Source organism: Aristolochia californica, unplaced genomic scaffold (assembly GCF_029961685.1).
Source record: "Aristolochia californica isolate CCGP_79_NKW_82.1479 unplaced genomic scaffold, dmAriCali1.0.hap1 SCAF_9, whole genome shotgun sequence".
Lineage (NCBI taxonomy): Eukaryota > Viridiplantae > Streptophyta > Magnoliopsida > Piperales > Aristolochiaceae > Aristolochia > Aristolochia californica.
This window is the reverse complement of record NW_027182290.1, coordinates 33,867,317-33,880,828: the sequence shown is the minus strand read 5'-3', so window position 1 is coordinate 33,880,828 and position 13,512 is coordinate 33,867,317. Positions and strand designations below refer to the sequence as shown.

At 40.2% G+C, this 13,512-nt stretch overlaps 3 protein-coding genes across 3 annotated transcripts; 1 reads left to right on the top strand and 2 right to left on the bottom strand.

Annotated features, from left to right (window-relative positions):
- Positions 1-608: 608 nt before the first annotated feature.
- Positions 609-3,627, bottom strand: LOC137940834 (uncharacterized). The gene has a single exon (XM_068785958.1). It carries the CDS (start codon positions 3,625-3,627, stop codon positions 673-675), a length of 2,955 nt encoding a protein of 984 aa, XP_068642059.1. The 3' UTR covers positions 609-672.
- Positions 3,628-6,414: 2,787 nt separating this feature from the next.
- Positions 6,415-10,036, bottom strand: LOC137941822 (uncharacterized CRM domain-containing protein At3g25440, chloroplastic). Its single transcript, XM_068787411.1, has 4 exons — positions 9,762-10,036; positions 7,535-8,003; positions 7,058-7,459; positions 6,415-6,907 (listed from the first exon to the last, which is right to left on the bottom strand). The coding sequence occupies exons 1-4, from the start codon at positions 9,848-9,850 to the stop codon at positions 6,755-6,757; spliced, it is 1,113 nt and encodes a 370-aa protein (XP_068643512.1). The 5' UTR covers positions 9,851-10,036; the 3' UTR covers positions 6,415-6,754.
- Positions 10,037-11,837: 1,801 nt separating this feature from the next.
- LOC137940833 (uncharacterized) lies at positions 11,838-12,911 on the top strand. The gene has a single exon (XM_068785957.1). It carries the CDS (start codon positions 11,838-11,840, stop codon positions 12,909-12,911), a length of 1,074 nt encoding a protein of 357 aa, XP_068642058.1.
- Positions 12,912-13,512: the final 601 nt, after the last annotated feature.

Below are 13,512 nucleotides of genomic sequence, written 5' to 3'. Positions count from 1 at the left end.
TTTTTTATTTCCGTGTGTATTCAATACAAGCCGCTGGTCCAATTTGTCGCAGTCCTCGTCCATGCGGACAGTGATGTGCGCTTCCAAGGGCCGGCACGGCCATGGAATCATCACTTTCTGCTCGCATTCGCCTCGGCAGTCAGCAGCCTGGCGAGTGCACGACTTCCTCGATTTTGCTAACATCTGAAACCATTCCTCCATGAAAGCAATAGAACAGGTAAAGGAAAAGAAGACGAACACCACCCAGTCCGACAAACTGTTTCTTTGATTGTTGTTTCTGAAAGCTTTTCTGCTCCTATTTGGCCACGCCAAGGGATGGCCACGGCCGAAAGTAACGTGGGAAAAGTGAAAACTACTAAACATGACGGAGAACCAGAAGCACTTGACTTCTGGGAAACAGCATCTTGACTGAAACAAATAAGCCGTTGCAGTATAGACTGTAGAGCCCCAACAATCACCCAGAACCTTTTCTTACTGATGAAAGCTTGTAAAAATCATCTTCTTAACAAAGAAATGATGTATCTACCCTTCACCTCAAGTAAGATTACAGTATACAATTCCGCAACTGGAATTTTACAGATTTAATTTGAAAGGGTTTCTATGCATGTAAAGAGAACGATTTGTCGCTCCAAACCCAATTATAAGACCAGATGATTAATCGTGGGAAGAACTTCAAATCTTACTCCTCAACCTCACTAATTTGGCGAGTGTCTCTTGTGCTGCTTGGGTCTGAGCATGGTTGTGACCAAGCATAACTGTCCTGATACTAATGCAAGTTCTACAGAGCTCTTCCCCACTGTCGAAATGGCCTCCTCTCAGAAGTAGCTTAGCTCTGGTTTCAAGCAAGGTGGCTTTTAACAATGTAACATCCTGCCACACATACTCGTCCACCCTGTGAGCAGACTGTAATCTTTGTTTCCAGCATAGTGACCCATGGCACCAGTCTTGTATCTGTGAAACGAAAGACTTTTCGACTTCTTCGAGCACATTAGTACACACCTTCAGAAGCTCCAAAGCTGAATTGCACCTTGAAAATGTCATGAATGATCTAATTGCCAAAGGAAGAGCAGTCTTTTTTATGAACACAACCATGTCAATTGCTTTTAGTTGGACTAGTGGGGGTTCAGATTTGAAACCGAAAACCAGAAAGGTAGAGGCCCAGAGGTGATCCGAGTTCACTGCTGGATTCCCAGTTTTGCCAACACTATGAACTGTGGCCTTGGCTGCAGGCAAACCTCCCTTTCTTTTAGCAAAAATTTGGGTGATCTCGTGGAATTGGATCCAACCACCGGATTGCCGATTACTTCTTCTTGCTAGGCCTAGTTTTACTAACAAGAGAGCGGATTCTGACTCACTCCTCCGAGCTTGGGGTACCAAACAACAGGTTGAACAGAAGGCCTTAGCAAGCAATGTTTTCCATTGATCAAAGCCCTTCCCCTTGGTCGGTATCTTCTTAGCTGCAGCTGCTATGAGAGCCACCGGGGTGGGTGCCGGAGCGAACCACGCGCCGGCAAGTACCATTCTCAAAGCAAGGTTACTTCTTGTATTGATCTGATCCAAAACTGCAAAGCAGAACTCCAAAGTCTTTAACAGGAAAGGATTGTTTCTGCAGAAAAGCTCCTCGCCACCATTAAGAGAGCATACAGTTTCACTGACTGGGATTCGGCTTATGGCGTCGAATAGAGCAGAAGGAGAAATGACTAGCTCTGAGAGCATGGATCCTACCAACCACAACCCAAAGCTCATCCGTCCCAATCTCTCGTCGAATTTTTTGAGAACATCTAGTTCATAACTGTTGTAGTCCTTCCTCCTCTTTCCCTTGAGCAAAACCATTGCATCTGTTAAAGATAATGGCATGAGCTGTGTCGGTTCGAAGTTCATTACCTTTGTTAATCGAGTTGTAACAATTACATGGGTCGCCCCTGTGTTTCTAGGAATCAAATCATGCAAATCCTTCCCTTCCCACCATTCCTTCTCTGTTTCAAGATTGTCTATAATGAGCAAGTAAGGTATATCCCTGAAGAGATCTCTTTTCACCCTCTGAAAGGCATCAAATTCTTGTTCATTAAAGCTTCTGATCCTGCCTCTCTCCTTCTCTGCTTCAGCACTGACGTCTAATCCCAAATTTAAGGATAAGTTTAATATGTTCTGCCTGAAGTACCTGGCTTCCCCACCAACCCACAAAACCATCTTGTATCTCTGCGAGTATCTGTAAGCAAACTCTAAGGCCAGCTCGGTTTTTCCGATGCCTGAATCCCCACTGATGCAAACCACATTCGAGTTATAGTTGCTTTTGTAGCTCTTGGACTTCTTGTGTTTCAGCCTCTGCTTCGGTGGGCTTCCTTTGTTACTCAGCTCAATTACTGGATCAATCCAAGCCTCCAAAGTTGGCTCTTTGCATTTTCTCATCTCCAAACTGATGTATCTTCCTCGCGTCCTATCCGTATCACTGTCTTCATCTGCAAAACCATCCGAAAAACCATTTGATACTCTCCTTGATGAATTATCATTTTCCAGGCAGTCATTAGACCCAAAGAAAGAGGATTCAATCTCCAGTAGCTCCTTCTCTCTGCCCACAAAAAACCTGTTTCTTGGAAATGGAATCTCTTCCGAACCTTCGAACTCCTTTTCACCACAACTTTTCCTACCAAGTTTCGATTTTAAGATCCCGACGGCTCTGGATATACAGTTTCTCCAGTTCGTATCATTGGCTTCCAGCTTGAATTCTTGACACTTCATCAATCCGTCAATGGCTTCTCTACATTCCTTGTTATCTGAATTACGATCAAGAAGCTTGGCAATTTCGCTTGGATCGGTATCAAACAGAAGAGGGATAAGATTCTTCTTTTGAGCAAAAACTCTGATCTCTTCGATACTCAGAGGGTTCAAAAAGCTCGCTGCAGTCACTACAATGATCCCAAAAGTTGCGGAGCAGATGATTCGGTCGGCAATCTCATGGCTTTGAGCATCCGAGTATTTGGCTCTAGCAGCAACAAAAGAAGCAATTCCGTGAATCTCAAGCTCCGATTTCAGCCATTTACAGAAACGTACAAGGCTAAGGCTCTGCCCATGATAGCCTATGTAAACATCACAGCTTCTGAGTTTGGCATTAGATGCAGGAGAAACCGAGCCTTTGGCGAAGGAAATTCGTGGGACAGGGAAAGAGAAAGATATACGAGGTGGAGCGGCCTCCGTACCTGGAATACAAGTAGCAAACTTTGCTTTCTGATCAGATGGGTCATCAGAGAAATCGTGCCTCTCCGGTGGGGGGGTGTAAGATGTGCTTGGAACGTCATCGGACTGGGAGCCACAGTAAGAGATTGGGGTAGGTGGGGTGGGGTTGTCCGGTGGCGCTGGTACAATTGAGGCCCTCGGAGAGATGTAAGGTGACTGTAATGCCGAGACGAAGGCAGAGGACGGAGGAGAGATGATTGAAGGAGAGTAGTATACAGGTGATTCATGGGAGAGTTTTATGTGAGGAGACAACAAACCTGGAGAAATGGGTGCAGACTTCTCACCTGAATAAGCGCTGGAGCTCGCGATTTTTATTTTTAGAGGCTTGGTCAGGGTGTCGAGCTCCTGAGGAGGTGGCTCCTGCAGAGATTCTGGTAACGAAGGTGCAGCCATGGATTTTAATAAAACCAATGGAAACAAATACTCAGAAATTCGGAAACAGGAGAGATTAAGTTGCGGAGAAGGCAAGTTCACATTTCCTCTGTGTGGCAAAAACCGGGTTCTTTGAAGCACGGGGAGGTGATCTGCCCACCCTCTTGTCTACTTCTTGGCTCTCAGAAATCATTTGCGCGAAAGAAAATCAATACAATTGCACTTTGTTTTGTTCTCTCGTTACATTTGAATTGACAGTGGTAGAAGAATGGCGGGTCAGAGCAAAGACCCACCACCAAATAAATGCAAGGGAAGAATCAGACAGATGAAAGTGTCCTCTGATAGATTGATGGATCGGATCAGAGAAACAACACCAGTATCCAAAGAAAAAGGGATAAAACGGAAAATATCAAAGGATCTTTATTTCTTTTTTCAGAAAATAAGTTGCTGCTAAAATCAAATAATCGGTTCTCATTTATCAAATATGTACAGCAGGACAGGATGACGATAGAGTTCCACTGGTTTCAGTTCACTGAAGGGAAAAACAAAGTCGCAGCAGAAGCAGATAGCAGAAGCAGATTATCAATGACTCATCAGAAGAAGACCCAGAAAGTACAAATGAGTACTCGTAAACCACACATTGCTTTTGGATCTCTTCATCTGCTTCCAGGAAAGAAGTGGAACTCTTTTTGCAGGAAACAACCCATGCCTCTCTGTGTGTGTCTCTCTCTGTCTCTACGATCCAACCAAGCTGTAAACTCAAGGGACAGGGAATCTGCTGCATGGGTTTGATCTGTAAATGAGATTATAATACATTCAAGTAGTGATCGGAAAGAGAGATGAGGGAGAGTGAATGGGTGGGTATTTCACATTCTTTTATGTAGGATTGTTTACTTTTGTTGTATGTGTTGCCGTTTGAACTGCTTATTTTAATGGAGGTTCTCAAACTCCACACAGAAGCCAATGGCCGGTCAGAAGGAACAGAGTGAAATGGCATCGGGAGGGGAACCCTGGCTCAGATCTTGTTGGCTAGAGCTCCAAATCCCACAAGCCAACAAGCTTAAAAATTGCAGGTTTTTCTCTTTATCTGTGTACTCTTTTTGACACTTTGGACTTTGCTCTGGAAATTGGACCAAAGACCAGCCCTGATTACGGACCCTTAAAAGGCCATCATTCTGGTCTTTTAGACTTTTATCTTTGAACTTTTCCCGGGCTTTTTCATGTTGGCAATATTGCTAGCTGATTCTGCTGACCTGTTAGTTATGTGGGCCCTGTATCAATCGAATTCAAATCATTTGGTAGGACCCTCAGAACATGTCAGTTTCTTCAACGACAATTTTCCTTTCCAAGCTACTGTCTTATGTTTCTTACGATGGGCAAGTCTGTCCCTAACTCAACCCGTCCCCTCATAAATTGCAGTCAACTCACCCCAAGTCGGAGTCATGGAATCGTGATCAACACGTTTATCACTAACTCAGTTTACGAGTCGAAAATATGTAGAAATTTCGGTAAATTCTCTCTTTTATTCGAACATTTCATCTATTTACATCCGTATTTATATATAAAAAATTACAGTTAAAATCAATCCGATCTCTGATATCATCTCCGAAGCTGAGTCCATTTTTATGAAACTGGTGTTGGTGTTACAGAAGACTTCTTCCTCGGATTTGTAAAGCAACCCTTTTCCTTTTTCACAGCTCATGAAACTTCTCATACCATGAAAGGTGGAATTATAGGCTTCTTTTCCGTTTATCATAGTTTAATAGAATGGCAATGATATGGATCTTCCATTTTACAGTCAGACAATTGGCAGGGAAAATGGTATCCACATCCAGACATCTACAGAAAACATATTAACAAATCCACCACCGTTTGAAAAAATTAAAAACAAAGGAGATGTTGATCAGTATGAAGGAAAAGTGAACCTTTTTAATCCTTTCTGCCACATGCAAACCCCAATAACCTGTTCATGATTCCTCAAGAAACCAATTAGCTACAGCTTTAATTTAAATAAACCTCCCAAAAAAAGTTGAAGAGAGCTAGAAGCCAAACAGATGGTTGAAGAAAAAAAACACCCACTAGACCACTGGGGCTTTCTTTTAAAGTGAAGAACAGAAGGCGTTAATGCTGCTCACACTTACACTTGCTTTCTGAAAGTGAATGACATGTACACTTGGGGCTGACTGGGAAGCTTCGAGTGGGAAAAGCAGAGAGTCACCAGCAAATCAGCTGGTGACTAGTGGAGGAGGTGTCTGCTGCCTTATACGGTGCAGCTGGAAGGTGAGAGAGAAAAGCACTTGATAATGATGAGAATGATTTTCAAGGAGGGTAATTCTCCATCACATTGTATGATTTTCTCTTGATTTTGCTTTTTTTTTATTTTTTTTATTGTGTTAGTGGGGACTTTGAAAATGTTCAGGTTGTGGATTATGCTTATCTCATTTGGGGTTTGTTGCTTAACACGTTAATTTAATCATTAAACCTCCGGATCCTCAGATCATGATAGCTGACCGATAATTTGTAGTGAGAGGACAAGTTTTGGAGGTCAATTATTCAGGAGAAAAGAAACTTATATATAAGTATTATTTATATTTATTTTTTAAATTAATTAATTAATTAATTCAATTATTTGATGGGCAAAATAGGCCTTCATGGCTTTTCTATTTTACTTTTTAGCATTTAAGGGTTTCTTCAAATAAGATCCCTTAAATTTTATCTCAGAAAATGGGGTGCGTCTTCATATTTTTCAAATTTTAAATTCCAATTAAATAAAAATACTAAAATTACAAACCATGCTTAAAAAACCAGGGCTTCTAAAGCCGCCTCAGAATTGTCATACCCCTAAATCTAACAAGATCTTTGTATATTGTAACTTGTCTAGGAAAAAAGCCAATGCCTTATTTCCTAGACAAAATCAGGAATGAACTACGACACTAATGAGACACTAATCAGGTGTAGTTAGAATCAGGGTAGCTGTTCCCCTGGTATCCATAAACTTCCCAATTTTTTTTTTGTTTTCGTTTTAGGTTTCAGGTTTCCCTATTTAAGCAAGCAGCTCTAATAACAACAAGGTTGCCACTATGAACTTATCCACCAGGGGCCCAACTGAAAAGGAAAGGATATCGGACCCATAAAGACAGAGGTAACATTACAGTCTCTCAGTGGCTTTTTCAGTTGAGACTTCTTTGGTCTGTTTATAAAGAGCTACATGCTTGTGGTAATCTTCCAGCTCTTTTTCCAGCTTCTCAATGAACTGGCTTGTGTGCTCCAAGGATTGTTCAAACTTATACTTCTCCAAGGCCTGCAAGCATGAAGAAACATACACCACTAAAACACTTGTTGATTTGACATTGTTTTAAGACTGAATGAGAGGCAGTTGCTGTTAAAATCACGAGTCCCAAAAGCATTCCCAAAAATACGTTATAATGAACAGTTAAAATGAATACGTTACCTTTGCCTTGGATAGGGTATCCGGAGGTGACATAACATCTGGCTGTGCATAATTCTTTCCCCGATAGAATATTATCGTGTTATCAGGTTTTATATCTATCACAATGCCTTTACTGAGCCTCGCTAGTTCGTCTGCATACTGATAAACTTGTCCTGGTTTGCATGGCTTACAAACAACCTTCACAGTTTCATGTTTCTTCCAATGGAGATGCATGTTAAGAACCACACCACCAAAAACACCTCGTTTCCCGACCGGTACATAATTCTTCTTTTTCTCACCAGTACGTTTGAGGAAAAATCTCTCTTCTTCAGTCAAAATTTCTGGGTCATATACCTGCTGTGGGAGTTTGGGATTCTCAAATTTCCTCAGCTTCTCAATTAACCATTCTTCTTTCCGTTTAACCTGTAGCAGAAACATCTTAATTATACTGAAATGGATAAGCCCAACACAAGAGAAATGAGGTCAGAAGTACCCAACCTTTTCGAGTTTGTACCTAATTCTAACTTCAGGATTTGGAGACCTCATTTTCTTTTTGGCCTTAAGGCGGTACAATCTTAGTTCATTTATCTTCGCCTTCTTGGACATCTTTGCTCGCTTAAATTTCTTCTCTTTCTGTAGAGCTCTTTCATTGGGTGCTGGTTTATCAATACAAAATCTAACAACGTCATTGTCTTCTTTCAGAGTTACACGTGCATTGCTTGTATAGTAACAATGTTGCCATTTGAGCCATGAACTGGGACACTTGTATAAATAAGATCTTGGGATCGATAAAAAAGATACTGGGGAATATACAGAAGTAGAGAGTTCTTGGCCCAACTTAGCTAAAGAATAGCTTGTTGGTGGTGGGGTTACATGTGTTGAAAATTGTGAAGAAAATATTGTTATCGGTACCAAAGAGAAGCATGGTATGCTATGATCTATACTAGAGGAAAATATCAAAGACCACCTGCACAAAAATGTCCAATGTTATTAACACAAATAGGGCCAATCAGACAAAAATGTTTTTCAGATACTGCTGATGAATAAAATAAATGACAAAAAGATTAAGCGATCAAAATAAAATATCAAAATCAGAGATTATGCAAATACAAAGTGAGTAACCTGCCCATTACATCAACCTCAATGAATGTGGAAATCATTATTGAAGTAGGTAAGACCCATGTTTATCAGTGACAAAATCCCTAGTCCAATTATCCACACCCAGAGATCAAGTTTGCTGCATATTTTGACACAAAATCGTAGAATCTGCCTAACTGGCACTAAATCACTTGAACTGATTATGTTTCTAACAATCACTCATTTTACCAACTAAAGTTTGCACTGATCCTTCTAAGGTGAAGCTTAAATGAAAATACATTGGACCTTGAAACACTTCAAATATAAGTTTTATGGGCCACAAAACTTCTTTTTAATGGTTTTTATGGGCCACAATGGCCATGTACAACGCACAAACTGTAAATAGAACACACACTGAAATCATCCTCTTGGACATCCCAAGCCTCTGATTGAAACATTGAGTTTTACAAATTTTAATGGTCAGTTCACAACCATGCCACAGATGGAGGGTCTGGTAGCATTGAAGAAGGAGATCATTTGCACAGCAAACTCCTCTTGCAGTGTGTGAGGAAGTTAGGTCAATAAAATAACAACAAGCGGCCTCTCAGATGTGTTCATGTTCAACAGTTTCAGGCTAATGAAATCCCTCCATAGAAATTATAAGTGGCAGAGGAAACTGAAAAAAAGAGCATTGTAGTTTTTGCTCAGATATCATTTTCAACAATGATTTGACTCCAGAAATTCATCAAAAAGTTTCTACACCCGCACTCAAAAGACTATTCCATACAGAAGGTTTAACAAATTGGTTGTTGTAACGATTCTAAACTTTCATGCTTCAGAAAATACGCAAGTCATGCACAATTGCAAAACATCAAGATTCTCAGCTCACAATCAAACTTCTTTGCACCAGCAGAGTTCTATAATGATTTTTTTTTAAGGTTCTCTACAGGAAAAATGTTTCAATCATTATTTTTGGACTCAACTCCTCGAATCACCAGATAACCGAGAGCATTACTTTCTTTGATCTTGAAAACGGAGAGTGCAGGGGAGCCAGGCATCTATCTTATAAAAAGCAATAATTTTCTGAAGACTAAGCAAACCAACAAAATCACAAAGTCGAGCTGGATACAGAAAGAAAAAAAAAACTCGATTTGCTTAAAAAAAAAAAAAGATAGAGAAATGCATTAAACAAAAAAAGAAGAGAAAAGTAATAAACCAGGACCGGTAGCTTCAAATGGTTAAGCTAAATTCACTTTGCTCCAGAAAAAGAAATAGAACAAAAAGAAAATGGAGCTTTCATTGTCAGAACTCAAAATCTTAGTATGAAAGACAATGAAATATATTTGATTAGCAAATCACACTAAATGTATTAAATTCACTAATGCAACGAATTGCCAATTTTGAACAGTATTATGAAAGAAAATTCGAGAAATAAATAACAAACTACGGTGCTCAGGTTCATCTAAACGAGCTTGGAACAGCCTTAAAAAGTGTACAAAGTACTAATCAAACGTTTAATCAAAACCAAGGGAATTTTGAATGAAGAACGTAAATGCAAAGACGATCCTAAATAAATTATCATGAGAGCGAACTTCAAAACAATCAAACTTGCAGATCTGAAGCAGGAGAAATGCCATTCAAAGTTTACCTCGTAGAAAGACGAGAACAAACGGTGGCAACCGGAGATTGAGGAAAAGCTCTTGGCATTTCATGGATGACTCTAAAGAAAAACGCCATGGATTATATAGAATGGCTTTCATCCCCCTCGAATTGCTGCAAGAGAGCCTGTGTTAAGCCTTTTACCTTCCAAGAGGTCGTGCGGTTCGCAGGCAACCCCTTCTGTAAAATGAGGAAAAGAAGGTCTACGAGACCTAGAGAGTAGCCAAAAAGAAGCGGAAGGTGACGATGCTACGTGTTGTGCTATAACGCCTTGACGGCGGATACGGTGACAGCAAAGGTCTGGCCATAGGCCCATATTTAGCCCGAATGTATAAACGTAGTAAGTAGTTGAATGTAGGAGGGTATTTATGTTAATAAATAACTATAAAAATAACTAGTGAAATATTTTTTAATATACACGTGTCACATGAAACCCGCGGAGAAATCAGAGGGACATTACTTGCTTCCACGGAATTTATTTATATCTCGTGGCATAATGTCCTCACGTTCTCATTCATCTGCACCGTGCAGATCTTATTCAATGGCCCTGATCGATCAAAAGCCATGGCGAACGACCCTATAAAATGCTCCCCACGACAATTTCGCCTTTCCCGCCGTCAGCGGTTTATTTTATCATACCTAAAATACCTAATTTATGAGGTAATTTTGCAATTTTCGCTAACATTTTGGGCATTACGGACTACAGGAAGACTAACTACTGCTGTGAGGAGGAAGTAAGGCATGGAGTCAGGAATTTTCAGTCGTGCTCAAAGTCAGACTTCAAATTCGTCCACGGCTTCCATTCCGATGTTCTGAAGATAACGGTGTACGCCATTGAGAGCAGCTTGGTTTCTGTATTCGGGATTCTGCGGAGATGAAATACTGAAGCTTTTTCGAGAGGTAATCAAAGCTGTCTCTGTTACCTAGTGAAAATTGTTAGTTTTGTTGTTCTTGATGATTACAGGTTTGCGATGACTCCTGTGCCGTTTGGTTTTGCTGTTTTTAGCGGAATAGAAATGGTGGCTCGGTCGATCGATTTGTTGTACTAGGAAGCTAATTGGTTTTTCTTCTTCATTTTCTCAGATTGAAGAACAGTAATTTGATCTGAACACACGGAAGGATATTACAGGAGACGTGAACGGAACTAGCCAATTAAATTAATAAGAGGTGGTATGGATCTCTCTTTCGCTCTCGTCTCTGAATTTTTCGTGTTGACAGACAACGCTTTCTTCAAAATCTCAGGATTTTGGTTTTTTTTTTTTTCTTAAATGCATGGAAGCTACTGCATGATTATCTCTGTTTCTACATCTTTCTTCACACGAACTTTTCCGCCTTTATATTTTCCAACTACTGTTTGTATTGAATAATTTTAGCTTTTTGTCTCTGCAACACAAGACGGTGAAATGAGTCACCCAGATCCATTAATAGGACACGGACCATCAATATGTTTTCCGAGTTTCAGATGCAATAAGAGTTGTGATTTCATATTCAAAAAAGTTTAAGGAGTGCAAATTATTCCCGTCGGGGCACACGAGCAGCTCTAATCAAAATGATGACAGAATGTTCCGTATTAAGTGCATCTCACCGTATCCTTCTCCTTTTTAACTTGTTTCCTCCGAACTCGTGGCGTATGGGATGTTAGTCAAAGTCTTCGCCCTCGTTCAATCTTTTGGTCTCTAATCTATAGCCCACCAATGCGTGCACCCACTGTACCTCTGTAACGTGAAAGAGAGAGCAACCATAAAGGCTGCCAGCGGTGTGCTTCCATGAATTTGTCTCATCTTTAAGTTTCTGTCGGTCTGCCCAACCCTGTTGGCTCTCGTCCACATTAATACAAATGTACTTTGATTATTCTATTGAAATGTTAGGTACCTATTTTGTTTAATTATGTAAAAAATGGGACCCTCTTTCCTTACATCATGCTGGCTGATCATCTTGACCGACGTGATAATTAATGATTTGAAGAGTCTGCGATGATACAAGTTATGAATCTCATTCTATTTCGTTCTCCTCTCTGCAGAACTTGTTGGAACGTCTCGAGTAACAGATACTTGTAGTATCAAGGATGGGATGCATCTCTTCAAAAATTGTGACAAGATCGAGCAGCTTCAAGGAAGAATTCAGACAGAGCTTCAAGAGGAGGGTCAATGGTTTCCCAGTACTAGAGGACCTGTTTATCTCTAATAAGGGGGAAGATCAATTCCTCTCTCTCGTCTCTACGGCTGATACAGTGACGAAGAAGCTTCAAACAAGAGTCCAGCCTCAAGAATTTCAAACCAATTCAGAGCCATGTCTTGAAGCGTCCAAACCCGAGAGAATCAACGCTTGGGAATTGATGGAGGGCCTTGAAGAAGAGAAAGATGAAGGAGATCGATTAATAACGCGGAGTACAAGGCTTGACGTGCGTTGCAGAAGTTTCCACACCGTGGAAGAATTCGATGCGTTGGTTCAATCCCACGACAGAGGGAGGCATACCCGTTCTAGAAGTGTTGATACTCTTCAAGAGTTTGATGATAAATTCGTGGAAAACAATCTATGGTCTCAAGCAGAAGGCAAAGAACATGAGATTCCTGTAGTAACAAAGATATTTCCAGTCAAGGACAACCAAGAAGTCAACGATACACATGAACATAAGGAAGAAGAGATGAGCAGTGCAGATTTGGGTGTTGCTGTGTCATCTGAAGGCCATCCGTGTCAAGCTCAGGAAGATGGAAGCACTGACGGTACTGCCGAGAACGGAAAGGAGAAAGGTTTTGGAAGAAAGGCCAAGGCAAAGGAGCTAACCTCCCTCAGCATTCCAACGAGCACCAGTACACCTGCCGTCGGAAGTCTTGGGGAGTGGCTCGACCTTGGGAGTCAGACGTACCCCACTAGCGATTATATGACCCCCAAGTTCGGTAATTTCAGCTTACCAGTTCCGTTAAAACGCAACAATAGCAAGGAACGAGTCATATTTGATCCGGAGTTAGTAGCTGCTTTTGAAGAGTCTTTAAAGGAGATGACAGCGGTGGAAGAGTTTGTTCTCAAACAAATAGCAGAAGGTTTGGGAGGAGAAGAAGAAGGAATCGTCAAACACGCACAAAAGGAAGATGGAGCTGCGTATTTTGAAGATAGTCCTCAGATAGTAGTTCGAATTTAAAGATAAACCTGTTTGTTTTAGGGTTCTTACGGAAGATTTTTTATGCCATATAATCGCTTGTTGTTTAGAGATGGAAATAGTAAGGGGGCAATCTTGTGATTAGATCTTATAATAGTTTACCAGAGCTGGGCTTGTGAAGTATTCTTCTTCCTGTAAAATTTATTTTCCGAAATTCATTAAAGTTGATGTTAAGGAGAAAAGTTGATGTTCAGGGGTTAGTGCACACGGAGGGAAAGTGGATTACAATGAAAAGTATTTTCTTTGGGGAAAGTGAGAGAGAATGTAAAGTACTTGTTTGTGTTAGTGTGCGCAATGGAAAATGTTGTGTAAAATATTTCTTTGTGTTAATATGCGTAATGTAAAGTGCAATGTAAAATATTTATTTGTGTTAGTGTGCGTAATAGAAAGCAGTGTCAAGTACTTGTTTGTGTTAGTGTGCACAATAGAAAGTGTAGTGTAAAGTGCATATACATTATTTATTAAATAAATTTTTTGATATATCTGACTAATAGAAAATTAAATTAATATTAGTTAATAAATAAAATATATTAAATATAATAATTAAACAAATGTTTACTTTTATATTATTAAAATTGTAATC

Excerpts from the sequence above, each read along its gene's own strand:
- LOC137940833 (XM_068785957.1), top strand. The coding sequence starts at position 11,838 with ATGGGATGCATCTCTTCAAAAATTGTGACAAGATCGAGCAGCTTCAAG.
- LOC137941822 (XM_068787411.1), bottom strand. The coding sequence starts at position 9,850 with ATGGCGTTTTTCTTTAGAGTCATCCATGAAATGCCAAGAGCTTTTCCT. Across the intron at positions 7,460-7,534 it reads TTAGGTACAAACTCGAAAAG|GTTAAACGGAAAGAAGAATG; the intron begins GTTGGGTACTTC and ends TTTCTGCTACAG. Across the intron at positions 6,908-7,057 it reads ATACCCTATCCAAGGCAAAG|GCCTTGGAGAAGTATAAGTT; the intron begins GTAACGTATTCA and ends TCATGCTTGCAG.
- LOC137940834 (XM_068785958.1), bottom strand. The coding sequence starts at position 3,627 with ATGGCTGCACCTTCGTTACCAGAATCTCTGCAGGAGCCACCTCCTCAG.